Source organism: Rhopalosiphum maidis, chromosome 3, assembly GCF_003676215.2.
Source record: "Rhopalosiphum maidis isolate BTI-1 chromosome 3, ASM367621v3, whole genome shotgun sequence".
In the NCBI taxonomy this organism is placed as follows: Eukaryota; Metazoa; Arthropoda; class Insecta; order Hemiptera; family Aphididae; genus Rhopalosiphum; species Rhopalosiphum maidis.
In genome coordinates, this window is record NC_040879.1 from 36,379,723 (window position 1) to 36,402,905 (window position 23,183).

At 26.9% G+C, this 23,183-nt stretch overlaps 1 protein-coding gene across 1 annotated transcript; it reads right to left on the bottom strand.

Moving 5' to 3' along the window:
• Positions 1–305: 305 nt before the first annotated feature.
• On the bottom strand, positions 306–11,115 carry LOC113555955 (protein pellino). Its single transcript, XM_026960602.1, has 10 exons — positions 10,321–11,115; positions 6,027–6,104; positions 5,786–5,915; positions 5,262–5,363; positions 3,609–3,830; positions 3,346–3,534; positions 3,173–3,271; positions 2,448–2,693; positions 2,259–2,380; positions 306–1,834 (listed from the first exon to the last, which is right to left on the bottom strand). The coding sequence occupies exons 1-10, from the start codon at positions 10,329–10,331 to the stop codon at positions 1,720–1,722; spliced, it is 1,314 nt and encodes a 437-aa protein (XP_026816403.1). The 5' UTR covers positions 10,332–11,115; the 3' UTR covers positions 306–1,719.
• Between the last annotated feature and the right edge of the window lie 12,068 nt (positions 11,116–23,183).

The following is a 23,183-nucleotide window of genomic DNA, read 5'->3' on the forward strand; positions in this document are numbered from 1 at the left end:
TGGTCAAAATATAATTTTTATCATCTGACAAAAATTTAAAATCGCTTTATCGCACGAAAAAAAAAAAAGATTTGTGTAAATATATATCATAATAATAATCTCTATAATAATGATAATTAATAATAAAACTAATTATAATAATACAATTAAAATGTGTTTTTGAAAATAATTTATCAATATAATGCCTATTATTTCCTTACACACACACACACAAAAAAAAATAAATATACAATATGAAAGAATGACTGCAAATGCTAAAAAAACAATAATAATAAAATTAAGAAAATAAAATACGAATCAATTGTAGAGAAAATGTACTAAAAGCATTCATTATTAATATCTATAAGATAAACATTCTCAAACTATTTTAAAAGCCTGTAGATATTAATAATATTACCATTATTGATTTAAATTATTATTAGCAATTTGCAGTCTTGAAATATCACACCAGCTTACACACCAAATAATTAAAATATATTAACTGTGCAATTAAATATATTATATATATATTTTGTATGAATACTATACTGAAATTGTACTTTAAAACATTGTTTTATCGATACGGAAAGAAAATAAATATTTAAAAATGAATATATAATATTTTAGTTGCACCACTTCTTACAAATATATCTCAATAATTGAATCAATACATTTATGAAAACTATTTATTATTTACTTAAGTTGATTAAAACCTTACCTATGTAATAAAAATAAATTTAATAATAAAAAAAAACCTTACAATATTCCACATAAAATATAATCAAAACTAAACATCAAGTATAGGTAAAAGGATTGCCATTTATCCCAATTTCAACTTTTATCAAAAATTTTAAACATATTAAATATGATCATTATGTTAGTGAACATAATTAAATAACATAAAATATAACAGTGTAAAAGCAAAACATTCACAGATTATTTCAGAAACTAAAATCTCATAAAAAATAAAAAAATAAAAGTATTATATTTTAATATTTAAAAATATTTAAGTCTTTTCAGACACCCCCTCTACTTAGCAGCTCATATTTAGGTTATTTAAAACAACAAATTCGCAGAAATCATTAATTTATTCATGTTGTGATAATGTGATTAAAATATGATATTATTAAAAATAACTTAAAAGTACTCATGACTTATAGTTATAAAAAATGTATATGACTGAGTAGATATATAGAAATAGATTATTCATGGCAACCCTAATACAATACTTTCTACTTCAATTTAATTATAGCTAATAAGATCTTCAAAAAGTAGTATTGTTAAGATCTTCAAAAATATAAATATCATAAAAGATATTCAATAGTAATTTTATAACTAATACTGAGATTTGTTGATTAAAAACAGTTTTTTTAGAGATTGTCACTATTTTTAAACTACCTCATAAAAATAAAATTATATTGATTAGAGATTACCGGTGATATAGGCAGAAGTGATAAAATAATATAAAAAATAAAAAATATTCAACTAAAAGCAAAAGTAAAAAATAGTTCAATAACATAGTTTTAACCCTATAAAATATAATAACCTAGTTATCCAGTTTAAAATATAAATTGAAAAATTGTCATAAAATCAAGGACAAAAATAAAACTCACAAATTGATAACAAAAAAAAAAAAAAGTTAATATTATCACACTACCTTCATAAGGTTTAGGATAAATAAAGTATTAACTATATAAAGGAATCTACTTATTTTTATAATGTGAAAAAATGTTACTTAAATTAGTTAAAAATTAACTTCACATAACCTGGATACCCTTCAAGAAGTTTTGCACAAAATGGGCAAAATGCCTCAAAACCATTTGTCCCATAGGGTATCCCAACATTTGACCAAAATCTAAAAAAAAAAAAGTTTTTTTAAATTTAATATTTCTTATTAAAGCAATTTTGTTTAACAGTATATTAGTTAAAAGTAAATATTTATTTTAACTGCTGATAGTATATGACATAAAATATAGACCCATTAGTACTAACTGCTGCATTCCTTGTGTACTCAATTATCTTATCATAAGGAAATTTAGAAATGTTATTAAAATAAATAGTTAAGAAAACTATTCAAAATTAGATTTGAATCTAGAAACTGCTTATTTTTACTATGATCCAAGTATGGTTAATTTGGAAGTATTTATGGATTAAGAATTATAATTGGAAAAATAAAAATATATTAAATATATAAAAAAAAAAATAATGCTGTTTTTCTATTTTCAACTAAATAAAATATTACTACAATTTCTTGTGTAAAAAAAATTATTAAATCTTACTTTACGGTTTTTTCTGTAGCCACATGACCACATGGATTAAAGGCATATAAATCTGGTTTTTCCTTATCCTGTACATAAAATGAAGCCTCTATACCCATACTCAGCTTGGCAATTCCACCAACCTATAAATTAAATATTTAATTAAGTTTTTAAACAACTGTGATAAACACTCCTAAATTTTCAAATTACTTTTAAACACATTGGGCATGTTCTACTATTGGAGTCTTTATTCAATCCCCACGCATGACGACCCTGAACATGACCACATTGTAAATATGCATATGGCTGTTGCTTTATATCTGCAACTTCCGAAGATGCTACCGTAGTAGCATGGTCTTCCGAATGATGAGGAAACACTAATGTGTATAGACCAACAGGACACGTAGGCCGTTCACGATTTGTCCTTTCAATCAGCTTTTTTAAATATTCTCTACTCTAAAATATTAAATAATTTAACATCTTAATTTTAGAAACAATTATAAATTATTTTAAAAATAATGTTTTTTTAAAACAGAATTACATAAAAAAAATATAGCCCAATTAAACAAATATACAACAGTAGAACAAATTGTATAAATTTATAAAAATAAAAAAAAGATTTATGGAAAGCTTGGTAAAAGAAAGTATTTTACATTTAATAAATTTTTCTATCATTGAAATAATTATTTTTAAAGATGTATTATATCTTAGGTATAGTATATTCTAGACTCTAAAAGTCAAATATCTTTTTTAAATTTTAAATTTAATTTTAATACTTAAATTATGAATTATTTATATTTTAATTTTAATAAAAAAAAATATTTAAAGGACATTTTTTATTTAATATTACCTTACTTTACTTAAGAAATAAATAAATAAAAATTAAATGTTATGTTATAGAAACAAAAACAACATAATCATTAATTTATAATTACAGGAGATAAGCTGAGCCCCTCTGCTGATCTCCATAGTAGGGTTGCACCACACAAATCGATTAATGTTCCATCAGTTAAAATATTATTCGAATCTTCAACCTAAAAAATATATAAGTATACATATTTGATAATAATAGAAATCATATAACGTTAAGTACAATTATATCACATACCATATCACCTTTGAGTTGGGCTGATCGAGACCCACGCAAAGAAAATAACTTTCCACACACCGACACCTCCAGCCAAATGCCAGGTTCGGTGTTTCCCTTATGGAACTTTCCACTTGGATGCATAACCAACACTCCGTTTGTAGTAAGTGCATCAATTTCTTCACCGTCTTTCCATTTAGTTGCTTTTTCCTAAATTATAAATCAACCAACAATCCAAAATACAATATCTTCATACTGAAAACAAATATTTAATGTTTTATTACCCCTAAAAATATATTTCTAGAAGAATCAAATCCTGCAGCATATAATCGAGCTATGTTTGTATTGTTTCTGTCGCAAATTATGCGACACGCAAATCTTGATATAGTACTTGCTGCAGCTGTTTTTTTATTATCAATTGGTAAATTATTGATAGCTGCTGCATTTTTTTCTGCATTTGTATCCATAACGACAAAGTCAATTGGCGAGTCCGAGGATCTTCCAACCTACAAATAATAGTGTTATACAATACAAAATATTATGTTAACCTATGTAACCAATACCATTAGGGGCATCTAATTATTGAATAAATAAATTATCAATGTATAAATTAATTATTATCAAACATAGATTTAATTTTATAACTAAACTGAAATTTATTATTTATATATATATATATATATAAATATACATTGACATTAAATTTAACTTCATATTGAATTGTTGAATATAAGTAATAACAATGGTTGTTTTAATTGTCACTCATCATAAACATGACAAGACAAAAATTAATCAGAATTCAGTTCTAAAATGCTTTTTTTAATCTTTAAAACAATACTTTCAAAATACATTTCCATATTTTCTTCATTAAGGGGATTTCATACCGTGATTTTCTGTTTTTTGTCTAATACACGCGCAACATAGGATTTTAGACGGATCCTTTGCCAATCATACAAATTGATCCAATGAAGCAATAAGAATTCTAAAAACAGATTTGAATTTGTCGTCAAGTCTACTTGAAATTGATTTTCCCAGATTTATGACTTTTTATTTTAACTTCTCCAAAAATTGAAATATGGCAAATTTAACTACTCTTTTTAAACATATTTTTTTTAGGAATTTGGAGGAAAATATCAAAGCTATGAGAAAGTTGATTCCAAATAGACTTGACGACAAATTCAAATCTGTTTTAAGAATTCTTATCACTTCATTAGATCAATTGGTATGTTTGGCAAAAAACATGTCTAAAATACTATATCACGCATATGTTAGACAAAGACAGAAAATCACGGGATGGAATCCCCTTAATGTTCATTAATATATTTTTGTTATTTTTAGCATAGTTAAAGATATTTTATTATTTACTATAATTACTCTTTCTTCTAGAATTTTTATAGATCAAAAGAAAATGTTGAAATGATTAACTGTTAACTACAAATATTATATTATTTATTTTATACGCATTATCAATGATTGTAGATATTACTTAATGTATAATACTATATTGTATACTCATATTTATAAATAACTGAATAATATTATTTAAAAATGTATAAATATAAATTCATAATATATGTAAATATGTTTAATATGTTTTTTTTAATAAATATTTTTCTAAAAATATATTTTAGGTATTTTAAAATTTCTTTAAAAAAGAAGAGGTCATTTTTAGATTTATTAACAATTTGAACTTTTTGACATTTAAATGACATTTACCTTTTTAAGTCAAAAATGCATTTTTTAAAGAGCATTTTTAGATATTTTATATAACATCAAAATCTACACCATATTTATTATTATAATAAATTTTGAATAACTAATTTTACTAGTTTTAAATTATATTTTTTTTATAAATTAGATATATTGAACAGTCAATATTTAATTTGCTTTAATAGTATTGAATCATAATTCATATAGATAAGTTGATCATTAATTACTTGGAACATATCTGTTTGATCATCATTAACATATTCCACTATTACCGCTTCGGTTCTTGATAAAGTGTAGGAAATTGAATGCTGATTTTTATCTAGAACAGCCTAAAAGAAGTAATAAAATATATTATATGTAACAAAAAGTATGCAATAAAGTCATTAGTAAGACTGAAAATATTACAATAAAAAAAAAAAATTATTAACATATTTCTATTTAAAACCAATTTTAAAACATGAATATATTTCTTAAAGTGGATAGTGGATATCCAACGACCAACTTTGTGAAATAATCAATTGTATACTTGTTCTCATTAGCAAAGTACAAGCTAGGTGGTTATTAAAATAATAATATAAAGACTCTAAAAGCTCAACACTCGTCACTCAGCTATATAGAGATAATAACATATTTAAATAATAGTATAATAGTATATAATTTAATTGTATATGATTATGTCATTTTTTTGAGATTTGTTAAAATACTTTGATAAGTACCTAATTATTTTAAATAAATATAGTGAAGTACATACATGTGAATTTTGAGGGCATGGAACAACATAATGGTTTGATCTTTTTATCCCATTGGCAATATCACGTTTCCATAACACAAATTTGCTGCGTCGCCTCCGTTTGTCACCCGCCGTCAATTGGCCATTATACCTAAAACAAAATGATTAACTTATTCATAAAAAAAAAAAAATTGCTGAAGTACCGGCACTAAAAATATCATACTTAAGTACTAAGATAAAACTTAATTTATATATTATTTACCCCAGTATAATCAGTTCACCATATTTTATAGCATTTTCATGTTTCGTGCCATTTTTTTTGGCTTCAGTTGCATCAGATCTGAAATAACCCAATAAAAAAAAAAAAATATTAACTATTTAAATATAAACTATCAACATTTTTTTCATATAAAAAATTTTATTTAACATTATCGATAGAAAGGGATCCTGTATACCCCATATTTTACAAGACTGTCCTTTATTTGAATCATAATCCTGATATCTTGTTAAAATTTCTGAATGAATTTATGTAGTTACAAAAAATGTAATTTAGAATTTCAACTATAATAGGAAAGTACTAGCTAGAGGTATATAAGTAAATTATGTAAGTATGATATGCATTTACATAAAATAGTTTATAATACCAAAAAAAAATAAACTAAAAATGTAAATATAACAACAACAATCAAATATTCTGTTATGAACAAATATGTGTACAATTATTATTATTCATTAAACAATTTATCTTCACTTGATACTTTAATAAAATGTACACCTGATCTAATAGTGACAAATCATTGTAGTAACAAAAAAAAACTAATAATTTTTTGTTGATTATTAGAGGTAGTATATGTGTATTGGACATGGTAGATTAACTATTCTTAAATTTTCAAACATTTTCAATGTGTAAATCACTATATTGTAATTAAAAACCCCTAAATTCTTAAGTCTGTAAATCACCGTATTAAACACTGCTAAAACTTTGAGTTAAGCTCAATGATATATTTTAGTATATATCTGCCTCATTATCCATTTAATTGGACAATTTTAACTCAATATTTTTTACTTATTAATTATTATATAGTAATTGCATAGATGTTAGTACTTATAGAAAAGCACAAATTTATAGAATAATGAGCTTTAACCTGAAGCAAATAGTAAAAAGTCCCCACCAAGATGAACATGACATCAACATGAACCATACTAATGTTCATACTCATAAATATAACTCATTATAAATTAATTATTTAATTAATAATGCATTTATCTTTTTTGATATCCACTCGTGTATTTGTTTTATCATTCATAGTGTAAAATTAAAAATTAACAAAACTGAAATAGATAATTAAAAAGTAAGTATTTTGTATACATAATATACTAATCCGTGTCAATTTGACATGTGTACCACTGTCTAATAGTATATCAAGTACCTAACAATAGAACGTAACAGTAAGACACACGTGGATTGTGCATATGTAGAAATAATATAAACTACTATAAATTGTTTTATATATTGTGATAAGATATAACTAATAATCATGATTTAAAAAAAAAAACCATAATAATATTATCAGTTATCACATATTGTTATTAATTCCCATAGAAATATAAAGTAAACACTTTATATTCATTTACTATTTGCGTTATATGGCTAAATAATCTACAATTAAAGTGTATAAAAACATTAAAAAGAACTCATATTTACAAGACTATCGCAGTTTTTTATTGCGTATTAATCTTAACCGTCCTAACCTCCTAATTTTTGACTAGGGACCCCATCACTAATATGACCATAATATTTTTTGCCTAAAATGACAACACTATAAATATAGTAAAACAGTGTTTTTATTAGAAAAAAAACATTAATTTTTTTATAGGTATAAAAATGCAAATCAAAAACACAAAAAAATGTTATAACAAATTGAATTAACATCTATTGCCTATGAGGGTTACAGTATAAAATTTATTTCAGTGTACAGTTAAGGAGGTATACCAACCAATATAATGTTTATAATTGTGACTTATTTTCAAAACGGAAATTTTTGAGTTCTTTGAGGACAACAGTACTGCTCTGCCCATAAAGCAGTGGTTCTCAACCTTTTTATGCTCACGGCACATTTCTTATAACCATACATTTTGACAGAACACTAGTAATTAAGAGGACGCTATACCCGCTTGTCTCTTTCTTACTAATGTAGATCATAGCAAATTTGCATTCAGCAGAACACATTTTGTGATGTTAGCTTTAATGTAAGAGTAAATTTACCTATTATCAAATTTAAAGGTAAGAATATTATCTATAAAATATCATATGCTTTTATTGATATTATCATTTTAAAGTGAGTTACAGATATGTAAAATATTACAACTTTGAAATATCCATAACTCACTTTAAAATAATAATATCAATAAAAGCATATGCCATTTTATAGATACTATTCTCACCTTTAAGTTTGATAATAGGTAAATTTACTCTAATATTAAAGCTAACATCACAAAATGCGTTCTGCTGAACGCAAATTTGCTATGATCTAGTAAGACAGAGACAACACGTGCGGGTATAGCGTCCTCTTAAGTACTAGGAAATTTGCATTTTTAACACCTAATAATACTATACATGTGTACCACGGTCATGACTCGAAGCACATCTACAACTAGTTCGGGGCACACTTATGTGCCGCTGAACACCAGTTGAGAAACACTGCCATAGAGGGATGTACGGTCACGTTACCCATAATGCACCCCTTCTGCCTACCCCAACCATTAATTCAGGCTCATAATTTCATGATTCATAAGTTCCTTTACCTGTCCCAAGTTGTTTGTAAATATTTTTATAAATAAATAATATAATAAAACTTTGCTACTTTATAGCATTGCATTTTATACTTGAATTTGTTGTAATGCATCAATCACTCGATAGATATTTAAATGTGATGAACCCATAGTTGATATACTACACATAATCACTAATAAGTAATAATACTAACAAAATGACTTCACGTTAATATTGATCATATGTCAAACTTAGAACCTCAAGTATCGATGTTATAAAACATGGTCATTTTTTTTTTCAAATTAATTAATGGGTACAGTGATAAGCTTTTGAGATTTTCTTGGAGTAAATAATTGTAGCACACCCAAGTCTTATATTAAATATGCATCTACCTACATATAAGCAGGACCAATTTAATGTTTGCTTTAATATTAGAATAAATTGTTGTATTATCAAACTCAAACACAAGAATAGTATCTAATAGGCTGTTATTATTGTTTAAATTTTATAGCAAGTTAATTATCATTAAAATTGTAATATCTAACATAATTTATTTTATAATTATTTAAATATCAATAAAAACCAACAAGATGCCCTAGATAACATTCTTACCTTTTGGTTTGATATAACTAAATAATAATTATTAATACATTGATTTAGGTACTACAATATTAAATAGACAACACAAAATTAATTCTGCTGCATATGAATTGATTATGTTACATGTTTGTAAGACAGAGACTGCAGGTTTGGTGTCCCCTTAAGGATCACAATATTTGTCAAAAATTACAACTCTATTAAATATTATCCTAAATTCATGGTTTACTACATATTCTAACCATATTGGCCTTACAAATATCGATGAACCCAGGCAGGTAATCATTACTTTTTAACACTAAATTAGGTAGGTTTGGAGTTTTAATAATACATTTTCTGTATTATTATATTACATACATATCATAATGAATGATATTACTTACAGGTACAATTATATAACGTGATTAGTTTAAAAGCGACACTTTGGGTAACAATATCAACTGGCCTACAATGGTTGACCTAGACACGATAGTTGTTTTATTCGATTATCATCTTAAGCTTTTATAAAGAAAGTACTCAAGTGTATTATTGAACTGGCTAACAGTGTTAATAACAGAAGTTTTGATAGACGTATACATAAGCTAATAAATAGTGACAGCTAGATAAACTGTTTTAGTCGATATATGTGTTGATTATACCGATAAAGAGGTCTTAAGTTTAATCTAATAATATAGGTGGCTGAAATGTATACTAAGTTAAACGACAAAATATCATTATTATTGATAAAATAGATGAAAGACATGTCTGAAACGAAGACGAATTGTCTACATGAAAACCGGTCCACAAAATACGGTTGATGGCTGTGTATATAAGGTGTATTGAAAACATTTAAGAGGCAACGAGTGCAATTGAAATTGTATGTCGTTGTGATTCGGTATCTAATAATACCTAGGCGATAAAAATAATGAATATGAAATGGAAATCGAACGGAACGCGTAACTCTACATGAATAGAAAAACTGTACAGAAACACTACAAGGCCGGTGATTGATATTTAAAGACATTGGTAGGTACCTATTATTACAGTAGTACCTATGGAGTGTTGTTGATGGTGATTTACATAAAAAAAATTGCACGACTCAAATAAGAATAAAATAACCTACCTCTACCCACATTCCTCGAAAAACCAAAAACCAACTCTTCGAGACGAACCGCACACCTCATACACCACTGCAGCAAGTACGTACCTTTTAACCATGTTGCGCGACGTCGTCCAGCCAACATCAGTGGAAAAACACAAACGAAAATCCGAAAACCCGTCGTCGTAAAAGCGTAGGCGTAGGCGCCTCTGACTATCTAAGACACTAGAACACCGCACACGGCCGTCGTCGAACAGTCGACTAACTTACGCGGGTCTGGTCATGTCGAGCACCGGTCGAGAGCGGTTGCGCGCAGCGGACAGGAAGGGACGACAAAGGAGCGGGCGGACCGTAACACTACGACGAGACGACGCGAGCGCAACTGCCGAGTAAAAAAAAATAACGCACCGACGACTGACACACGGCGATCGACGGCGATAATAAATGAATAAACGAATAAATAGACAAAAGACCGCAACTCGCGAACGCGTCTCAACGGATCGGAACGCGTACGCCCGACGTACTACCGACTGCGCTCGAAGCTGACGACGCCGCAGCTGCGGTGGACGCGTACAGTTAAGTCTTGACCTGTCGGGCGTCGATCCGCTCGACCCGCACGACCGACGGCGACCGTACGATTGACTGATGTAATGATATCGTTATTATTGTTGTTGTTGTTGTTATTATTATTATTATTATTATAATATATTACGATGTCGTACGAATTATTGTTATTGTTACTGTTGTGTTTATTATATATTACGGAGATGATAATAATAATACGTACGAATAATATTATAAATAACAATAGTGAACGTCTGTGATAGGAGACGTCACGGATTGTTAACGCGCGGACTGTCCGCTTACACGGTTGTACGGTATGCACTCCGTGCGGCGTACACACACGCGGGGCAGACGCGGCGGTGGCGGTGTGCGGTTGGCGGTGGCGGGGAAGAGGAGGAGGAGGAGGAGGGCATTAGCGATTGCCCGGGACGGGTAGTGGCGAACGCCGCCGCTGTACATGCACTTTAATAATACGGCAACAACGTAGTGCGTCTTTCTTTAGCAGTTCAGGTCTGAGCCACCGCGTCTCGCCTTCTCTTTGTTTTTTTTCCACCGTCATTTTTATTACTACCTATTTGTTTCGGCGACAGCGGGAGACGGGCATTTCGTCCTCGTCCGGTCCTCCATTATGTTATTCACTATTGCACAAAGGTTTGAAAGATGTGCGCCACGGCGGCGGCGGTAGGTTAAACGCGCAACAAAAGCGACCGTCGTCGTCGCGACGTCGCAGCTGCCGCTCGTCGCGTCCGGTCGGCGGTGCGGCGCGGTGTCGGCGGCGGCGGCGGCGGTGGCGGAGGGCGGGCGGGCGGAGAAGATGTGCGACATACGACACCAACCCGGAACGTGTGCGTGTGGCGTATCGCTCCCGCCGCGGCGTGCTCTGTGTGCGCTTACGTCGCCGTTATTATTATTATTTACACGACAAACAACGGCATAACAACATTGTTCTATACCGTCCCGTGAACGCACCGAGCGAAAAACAAAACACGTCATACGTTGTTATTATTATTATTATTATTCGAATCGATTCCACGCTGTATGCCTACGCGACGGATGTGCACTTGTCCCGCTTGCGATTGCGTTTCTCTATCGTCTCGTTGTTTATAATTTTTATTTATGATTTATTGTTCCGTATCGCTACTGTCGCTGTGCCACATCACTCTGCACACTGCGTAGAGTTATCCATGTCCCCGGGCTTACTCGCGAGTACGTGGGTACCTACCGCAGATACGTTATTATTGTGATTCGTGCACGCGGACAACCATACAGTCGTCGTTGCACGCACTCGTCATAAATAGCCATTTACGTTTAGGGCAGAAGACCACTATATAGTGTTTCCATACACTCGTCTCGCGCGTTCGCAAAATGGACCATACGCATCTGCTGTTTATTGCGACAAATCCAGATATATGATTTTATGCCGAATTCGTTTGCGCGTTTGGGAGTCAATGGTTTTTGGGTGTTTTATTTCTTTACTCTGAGCTTTGGATGCGCCCGCACACCACGCCCGCGCCTACAGAAAAACGAATGCTAAATTAACAAATCAAGTATCGACCGGCCCAATGACTGTTTTTCCGTATCAATAAACATGCAAATTATTGGTGATCGTTTTATTTCCTTATTTTCAATGCTATTTATCGATTAAACCTTAAAAAAAAAACCACGAGTGCGTACGTGCTCCAATATCTAGTGAGCAGTGACTAGTGTTTATTAAGTCTATAAGTCATCTGCCTACGACTATAATACGGTACTTATACTAGTCACGGTTTTGTACTTAAGTATAGATGTACCTATTGTTATAAATTATAATGTATACGTAAATACGCGATAAAAGCTGTTCGATACGGATATGATATGTCATAATAATAACGCATAACGCGATTACAACCGTCGTGTGATGTTTGCAGGTACCCCGATATAGGAAAAAACGTTCTACAATGTGGCGGTTATTAACCGGTCAGTATTTTATACCCGCATTACTGTGTATTCCGGAGTGGCAAGCCTATCCGCTTTTAAAAAAAATTTAAGCCACTCTAGTTATGTTAAAAATATAAACATTACATGGTCGAATATTGCGACTCAAATAACAAAACGAATATTTTATAATTTCAACTATGTTTAATTCACCTAGGCATACCATTATCTTATTTCCATCTGCTAACTAAAATTCTAGCTACTGGTCACTTAGTCCGTTTATCACCTGCCGGCAATAATTATTATTATTATCGCTCAGATATTTTACACGAATATTTAACATTGTACTAAAATGTTACGTGTTAAATTTTTAATTTCAAAAATAGTTCCATTCGATCTGATCAATAAAAAAAGTTGAAATCAAAACAGTAATACTTTAATACACGTTTTGTAATGAGTTACTGCCCGAAAGCTTGTATACAAAAAACTACCGGATTACACATGTACTTACACGCTTAAAAACACTAAAATACGAATGCCCTTAAATTTTTTTTTTTTTTAATTTATAATTATAAATATAAGCAAAAAGACCTTTTGATACTACAATTTTTATATTTATTTCGTTGACTGATGATAATTAAAAGTATACATTTAAAAATGTAAATAGAAAAATGGATAATAATCAAAGTTCTTAAATTATTATATTTTTTTTAACATTAAAATTCATAATCAAAGACTTATTTGATCGGTGTCGCGCCGTCAAACAAAACTACAAATACATTTTATATTTTATCAATCGAATTTAGAAGTAATTTATTTTGACAATTACATAATATCTGATACTAATTCTATTCAAAGAAAAATTTTAAGAATATTTGAATAAATGAAAATACTCAAACTATACAAAATTCTATTTTATTCTTTGTACGCCATATGATACCTATAATTTTGATTCATTTTGTGATATTATAGGCGTGATTTATTTTCAATTTATTTCTATAAATATTGATAAAAAGTTATTCACTTGGTGATAATACTTGAAATTTTTCTATGATATTGCATATAAGATTTTTTTTATTTATATATACCTATTTTAAATTTAAATTTTTACAAAATTCCTCAAAATAAGAAAATTTACAAAGTACAAGTATTTTATAGAAACAATTTATAAAATCTTCAATTGTTATAGCTATAAGATTCAAAATTTTAAAACAATATTTCTCATAAGTAGTAAATTGAAACTAGAAAATCCAAAAAATATATATGCATTTTTTTTTTATAAATATTTGAAGTTCAAATTTGGACAAAATTACATATTTAAATAACTATCATTAAAACCATAATCTATATATTCTATAGGTTGCCAATAAGTGTGGGTGTCATAAATTCCTAAGTCAGTGACTGGCATGACCGATAATATTTATAAGTATAGGTAGTAGGTACTTCAAAGTTTCGGGACCGAATTTATAACAATATTATCTATAATATTAATTCCCAAATTTATGAAAAAATGTTATGCATAATGAAATTTAAAAAAATTGATAGTTATATCTTATATACCTACATTAAACAGAGCTATTTTTGCAATTCACTCAAAACTTTCTAAAACAAATTAAAAATTAATTCATTATAGTCAAATTAAATTTCAAATTAATAAAGTTAGCAATTTTTTAAAAGCTTTAAAATGTTACATATAAATCTTTGAATTCTTTTTTTTCTTCGAAAAATATTGTTTGGAACACTAAACCTAAACAACCATGAAAAGCCCACGTCATCAAAATGTATAAATACGTCATATTATCAAAAGTATATTGTAAATAGTAATATATAGTATTATGCGTTATACGAATATACACCTATATAATTAATAATTTGTATTTTTATTATTTACTTATATACATAAAATTTAAATTTTAAATTATAAATTAATTAACTTTACCACTAGTTAACACGTTATAATAAATTTCACAAAAACATAATCTCTTTTCTATGAACATAATACATTTGTAATTAACCAATACATTATATTTGTGTGGATAGAATAGGTTAATAGGTAGTAGAATCAACTTTCTTTGGACTAACATTGTTTATCACAGAAATAGCTATTTATACCTTACATTTTAAGAAGTACATTTTTTTTATTGGGAGGAGCTGAAACATGTTGTCCTAGTATACGGTGTTTAAAAACGGCCCTGGCTCTGTATATACGTATCAGAATTCAAAACATAATAATCATATCAACAATTTACATCTTTAAATCGTGTTAGTTAATAAATCATTCACATAGCTACACCTGTTCAAACTATTTTACACAAAATGACTTTTTTTAGTTGTCTATCGTAGGTATACAAATATTACATCATCATATTGATAACTATTAGTGTTCTACGAAAACATGATATAAAAACTTTTTATTAGATTAGTACGTATGTGATTATTCAATAGGACAATATAAATTAATGATTATATGTGGATAATGCAATTTGGATAACTTATTATCTTATTAGTAATTTTCCGTGTGGCTGTATTGAATTAATGTATAATATACGATATGAACATAAAGTTGATAAAATATATAAACAATTTAATGATTATAATAAAAGTTTATAGTGTTTATACTAGTTTATAGAAACCTAAAATTTATATGATCTACGATCGAACGATCGTGATGATAATCTCATAATAATATTAAAAATAATATTGTAATTTTAAGTAATTAATTTTGTGAAATTATTACTAGATAATATAATTTCTTAAACTTAAGTTTAAAAGACATACCATTTAGTAATTATTATATAATAATTTTCTAACAGTTTATTAGCGTTATCTGTCAATGTTATAGTTACTCATTTCATTATTTTATCAACAAAATATATTATATCATTAAAAAATATAATTACATACATCCAATACGTAATAAATTATTAAATATTTCTATGATTTTAAAATTTGTAAGTATTGCGGGTAGTAGATTATTTGTAACTCTATTTACCTGTATTAGAGTTTTTTTTTTTAATTAATTATTTTAGCATAAGACTATGGCTATAAAATAATATTATTACCTTTTATTATATTATTTAAATTTAAATCATTAATTTAATATATGCATTATAGGCTGTATGTTTAACCCATTTTTTGTGCAATAACAATTTGCAAATGTGTAAGTATACAAATACTAAAAATATGCATTCAAATTTCTTGTAAACTTCTTATATAACCACAAGTTTATTGTAAAGTGTACTGCATAAAATATTTTTAAATAAACGTCAAATCATTTAAAATTAAATACTTACAATATATGAAATATTTAGTAATAAACAATAGTTAACTCAAAACTTCTATAGGTTTTTAAAATTAGTTTTTAACATGATTTTAATAGCGTCTATACTAATTACTAATTAGGCGCATTAACAAAATATATATAACGACTTACAGCTTACATTTAGCATTATCTCCTAAATATAAAATCAATTTGAAATCACATTCACATTTTTCATATGTACGATACTATCGATACTAATATATCCCCATGGCCATACAGAAGAAAAGGTAGTGAATAAAACATTTACTTTTATATACAGATTTAGGTATTGCGTTAGTAAATAAAAGGTATTTGGGTAGGTATAAGTACTGCAGCTCTGTTAACTATATAACCAAATAATTTAGCACTTATTTTAATAAGTTTTAAAATGTTATACAAATCACAATTCATGTAAATAGATAGGTTATTACAAATCGTACGTATAATCATTATATATCTATAAATATCTTTATTTTTCATTTATTTATTCATCATAGGTATGAAGATATATTTATAAATATATTATAATTCTTCTGTCCATCTGTTGTGACCATATAATTTATAAACGAGTTGACTGTTTTTAATAAAAGATATGACATTCGATTTCTGAAATTCGGTGTGTATATAACTTATTTTTTCAACCTCTATAAGACTATAAATTTCTATTCAAGATAATCCATAGTCTCATAGACGAATTTAGTTTTGACTCACAAAAATAAATCTATCACTACCTACATAAAAATAAGTACCTAATTCGATCGGTAGTTAGTATTTATAATACCTATTCCATTGCATTTTAATAATGAAATAAATATTATATGATATATTATAGATATTGAACAATTAATAATTTCGTTATCTATGTATGGAATAAAAATTAATTTTAACTTGATGGTCGATGGATATTATCAATTGGGTATAGAATATATATTCTTTCTTAACTTGTATAGTATTTTAAAAGGTATCATTGACATGTGGATGACAGGTTGGATAGGTAATCTAATACTTTTCCACTATGTCGGACACGACGTACACCAACCTATAGTGCTGCGAGGGGGCTGAAATGTTTTATATACCTTTATACACCGTTTGTTAATGAATTAAAGAAATATTATGTGAACATATCTACCTACCATATTGGGCTATTATATATAGTTATTAGTTTCTTAATTATTATTTCCTTTTTAATTCCCTTTCACCTCCTGTAGAGATACACAATTTCTGAAATTAAATAATTAAAAACATATTAGGTACTTGTAAAGTTTTGATACCCTGAAACTTTTACCAATTTTTTGAATCCGAAAATATATCATTGCTAGCTGATCCTAAAACGGTGTTACCTATGTCAAATAATATTTATATATATATAGTTAGATATACTTAGTCTGTGGGTTGACATTTCTAGGAAAAACCGTACTCAAAAATTGCAATATTTTTGACATATTTGCCGATCTCAATTTTATTTTATTTTCCACCCAACTGTAAGTTCACCGCTATCCAATTCCTTGCCATCTGTCAATAATATTCGTGGTATTCCTAAATATTACAATGGATTTCTCAGTGACACGGGTATATCTACTAATCATAGCAGAGATAATATAGTTATATTATTTATTGTAAAATTATAAACATACACATTTCAGTTTTCAATATTATCTGAATAAATTTTCTCACTCGCACAATTTAATATAGCCTATAGGTAATATTGTAATGATATTATATTCTATTATTTTACTGCGGTATACATTACCTAATCAACTAAACAAAATCATGTATATTTTAATATTTTACTAAAAACCTACGCACAAAAGACAGTCAGTAGTTTCAATAATTGCATGATAACACTTTATCAATCTTGGAGCCTACGGATCTCTTCGATACAAACACGACCGCAGAAACCAGACAAAAACTTCTAAGTATTATTTTAATATTCAGAAAATTAGATATTAGTCTACTTGGTATAAATAGAAGTTTTTATAAATTATTGAAGTTTTAAAAATAACTATAATGTTATAGTTATAAGTTTAATCTAACCAATATGTACTATTCAGTATTCAGCATTCTAAATAATATGTGTATATACATAATACAATGTATGTGTTATATATCACTATAACATTCAGGATTTTTGTTCGGAGGAGCTTACATATTTTCCTACTTTCTTTAGATGTTACACACAGTAAACAATTACAGTGCTATTATGAAACACGAGGTAAAAGTAGGCATAACGAATGTATCTGAATTGTATATTTATTTTTTGGAATTAATTTCTTAATTTTCAGAGAAAAAAGAAGATGAGATAACTAGAAGATGATAAAAATGATACGAATAATTAATATCTAAGAATAAAAATGTATATAATTAAAGAAATTTTTCAATGTTAAAAATAATTTTAAGAGCATCTTTTTTAAAAATTCTGTTATTAGTGCATTAAATTGTATTTTTTATGGCATTTTTTTGTTTTTTAAAAAATTTAAATTCGTTTCCTATTTATAATATAAAAAGTATTAGGTTTTTTTTTTCTTTAATGTAAACTTCAGATCCAAATCCCGAGTACGCCATTGGTATACTGATATTAAATAAGTTTTCTATCTTCTGACTTTATTACCTAACAAAAATATGACATGATTTAAGCATTACAAGTTCCAAATTTTATTCGTATTCGAACCGTACCCACATTTTATTTGGATATAATGGATATATTAATATATATGTATTTTTTTATAATTACTTTTATATTTGAATAAAATAATTTATAAGTGTTACTTTATTAAAAAATAATGATAAAACATTTAAAGTCAATAATATATTTCTAGTTTGCTACATTAGTAATATAAGAAAGTGTACACTATTGTGATAATGGTAATGGGCAATGGGCATAACAATATATAGAAAAGGTAAATTTATAAATTTGTATGTTAAAATTTGCATTCGTACAAAAAGCAAACCTCTTAACAGTTATTAACATTATTACTATTGCAGGTAGTATAATTAATTATTTAAATGTAGTCTTATTATTAATATTATTTAACTTTTATTTTCATTATTTATTTGTCATAAATTTAGTTCAATTACTGTTAACTGTACAAGATATTCAAATATTCAAATCATATTATTGTCGACAAATTACTATTTTTACAATAGGGTCTTTACTTGTTTATTATACATAAATTAATAAATAATAATTAAACAATGCAACTTCTGATTATTTATTTTGTCAGTAATGTCCACGAATCACCTAATGATGAAATAAATTGTGGTGTTTTTATTTTGCATATTTTGGATAAAATGCATATTATTGCGTATATTGAATAAAATGAACATTATTGCATATTTCGATTATAAGAATGCAAAAAATGCATGTTTTATAGTATATTTCGTGATTTATATTTAGTATTTAATTATAGACTCATGTGCTGATTAAAGTATAAAACTTTGTTTTTTTGTCAAACATAAATTTTATTTTTATGAATACAATTCTATGGTACAATATAGGTATATACGATAAAAACTTCAGTCAATATAATGTATAAATCAATACTACGATCCAATCGCCGATCATTTAAATTATTGAAAATTTAAAAAAGTATATGGTCGTAGCATGTAACACACGTATTTCCACTATTGAATGTGAATTATAAATTTTATTTTATTTCTCGATTATACTCCAATCACTGATGTATTTCAATAAATAAATAGTTTTTTGTAACTATATTTTTGTTCTTATCTTATAAAAATTTAAATGTATATTTTTGCATATTTTACAATTTTTTATTGCATACAAATCCTAGTCTTGCTAATAAATATACAAATGTATAATATTATAAAACCATTTTAGGGACCACAAAAACTTAGTTGCGGTACTGCACTTAATCTCTTAAACCGTCTCAGATAACAAATTAAAACTAGTAGGTATTTATTGAGACTTTTCAGCCTTTTAAGTACTTATATAATGTTGTTAAAATAAAATATAAATTGCAAACACCACAAAACGTGGTAGAATATTATATTACCTAATATAATATAAACCCGCATACACATCGGTGTAAAATATAAATAGGGCAATCGATCGAACGAAGGTCTTTATTATTATTCGCGTGTAAAAAGTATATTTGTATTCCGGACAAGCATAATATGTACTGTATAGTGTATATATTATATAGTATATAACATAGAGGCTTAGAATGTAAAATGTAGATGTATACATAAAGGGCGGTTAGTACTTGGAACTCGAAGGTTTTTAGCACCCTCAAGTCTCGAATAAGCACTTCCGATGTTTTCGAGTCCAATTATTTTTTTAAATTTTATAGATGCCATTATTATTTATGACGTATAGATTAAATGTACTTACTACCTACCTAAGTAGATTTTGAATGGATCGATGAATGAATTGGTCTTACAATTATATATATTTTAATTTTTGTTTTTAATCATCAAAGTTTGAAACAGTGAAAAAACTTCAAACTTAAATTTTAAAGGTTATTTCTGGTAGAAAATTTGAGTTAGACTTAGGAAGTTCGAAGTTTTCAAGTTCTTTAAAACATTATCGAAAGAAATAATATGATGGAAAAAACAAGTTTTGACTAAATCGATTTTATTTTCTTGTTGTAATTCAAAAATGAATAACTGGAAAGACTTGAAATTTCCACGAGTATTTACATAAAATAAATATTTCTAAAACAGACATGATATCATTTTTAAAATATTTTTTATGTTTTGTCCTATATGTAGACATTTAAGATTTAAAAATGTCAGTTGTTTTTTTCTATGCATAATACAATATTTATTTGTGGGTAAAAATCTTGTAAATTTAATAAAAGATTACTCACAAGTTTTTACTGTAAAAAACAAAATATACATTACACAAAATTCTTTTTTTTTTTTTTAGATAATCCAAGTTTAAATTAGATATTTAAATGAAGAATAACGATTTAGCAATTTTGATGTAGGTAATTTAAAAACATTATTCGTCGAGATTTGAAATATTTTGGTACTACTCATACCTTAGAGTAATGAGTACATTATTATTATTTGTATTATTACTCATATTAATATATTATAATATATGGTATATGCATGTACAATTTTCAAAATGTTTATCTATATTACCCATTTATACTACAGCTTTATACCATAATCCTATTCATATCGTTTTATAATATATTAGCAAATATATTGACTTAAAATCGTAAATAACAGCTTAAGGCTAGTAATATTATTATAATAATATAATATAGGTATAAGGTATGCGATTTGTTTTGGCAACAAAAAAAATATAGTTTAACCTCTACGTATATTATTCATAGAAAATAAATCACAAATAAATAATAAAGCAATATAAATATTAAATATACTATAAAATATCCTTAGAAATATAAGCTGACAGGCTGACTCCGATTAGAATATTTTTTCGTATGGAATGATTTATCATTGAATTCAAATCACATCTATTACAGAGACTTACTCTATGATAAGATATATTCGATAATCGAAACATATACTTTACAACAGACTGCAGAGACACTTACCAGGGTTTTTATATTTAATTTAGTTAAAGATCGTGAATTTTTTTTTTTGACATATTGTTTTATAAATTATAAGATTAAAGTACATCATTTGTATACTTTTAAGTTAAAGCGCATTCTAAACAAATCACACTAAATTATAAATTATTAAAATTTTATACTTACACGTCTCTATAATAACTATTGTGCATGATCCAACTTGCGTAAAACTATTTTATCATTATTTGTTTATTGATATCTGGTGGTACTTATATCAAAATAATCTCATTAAAACAAAATACATTACTATTTAGTATTTTGTATGAAAAGTGACGTAATAATGTCGTATATTATAAATAATAATACAGTAAATACAATTGGTTTATTTTATACACATTTCGTCGCAGTACTTCATAGTTTGTGGTAGTGTGGTTCGTTATTATAATGAGACGGTACCTATCCAATATTGATATAGGTCGTGGATACCCAATTATTTTTTTTTTTGTTACATACTTGAAACTTGCGTAATTATATCTCACACATGTATAGGTACGTATCGCATTGTACGGCTCTGCGTATATAAAAGACGTACCCATAGAACTAATAAATTATTATTTATTACAATAATTGTATTTATTTGTAAAGTCATTTTGTACTAAAATTTTGGATTTATTTTTCCATTTGTAACTGTTAATATTTATAATAACTTTAATTTTAAATCAGTACTTTTATGTATCTATACAAGATATAAGTCTATGAAGTAGGTACCTATTTCCTAATTGCGATATCCAAAATTATATTAAATTAGTATATATATGACCCTATGCCATTATTTTTTACTTACTACATATATTATTATTTAAATATAGATTTTAAACGCTTATAATTTAAATTTGAATTACCAACAATCGTTCGTATAAATAAGACTGATAGAGGAGTTCCTGAATATGTACCACCAAATAATGGGAAAATCACTGCAATATTGTATACACTATACATACTCGTATAAGTAAGATAAATTTGAATTTTAGTGTTTAAAATTTAGTCATAATAAGTAGAATATTTTTGAAAAATAATAAAATATATATTGAATTATACCGAATAATAAAAATAATTTTATTCTAAAAACTAAAATCCAAACCAAATACCTATATGTAAAATTATTTTTATATTGCTGATAGGTATAGGTATTTATAATATACCTAATATAGTAGTTTTATGATTTTTAATAATGCAGAATCATTAAATAATTTAATACTACATTAATCGTATTAAAATATGTTGAAAAAATAAAATTTAGTATAATTTTTATGAGTATATTTTAAACATTTTCTTTAAGAAAACCTTTGGTTACTTTAATATAAATTATAACTAAAATGGCAGTAAATAGGGTAATTCTTACCCTCACTAAATGGATTTTTGTTATTATCTACTTGTTGTTGACTACCTACGCACTTTTCTTGTTATATGTGATGGCGAATAAAAGAAAACCTTGAGATGGGATCTATTGTTTAGTGCACGTAAAACTACTTAACTATATCATGGATTTTGTGTCGGGTGTATTTCATAATAAGTACTGCAAATAAAATTCCTAACAACACATATTATACTATACATTCAACCAAACTAATTTAAAAATATCAAAAACTTCACGTGCTTTTAGGTTCTAACGAACTTCAATTACAGAT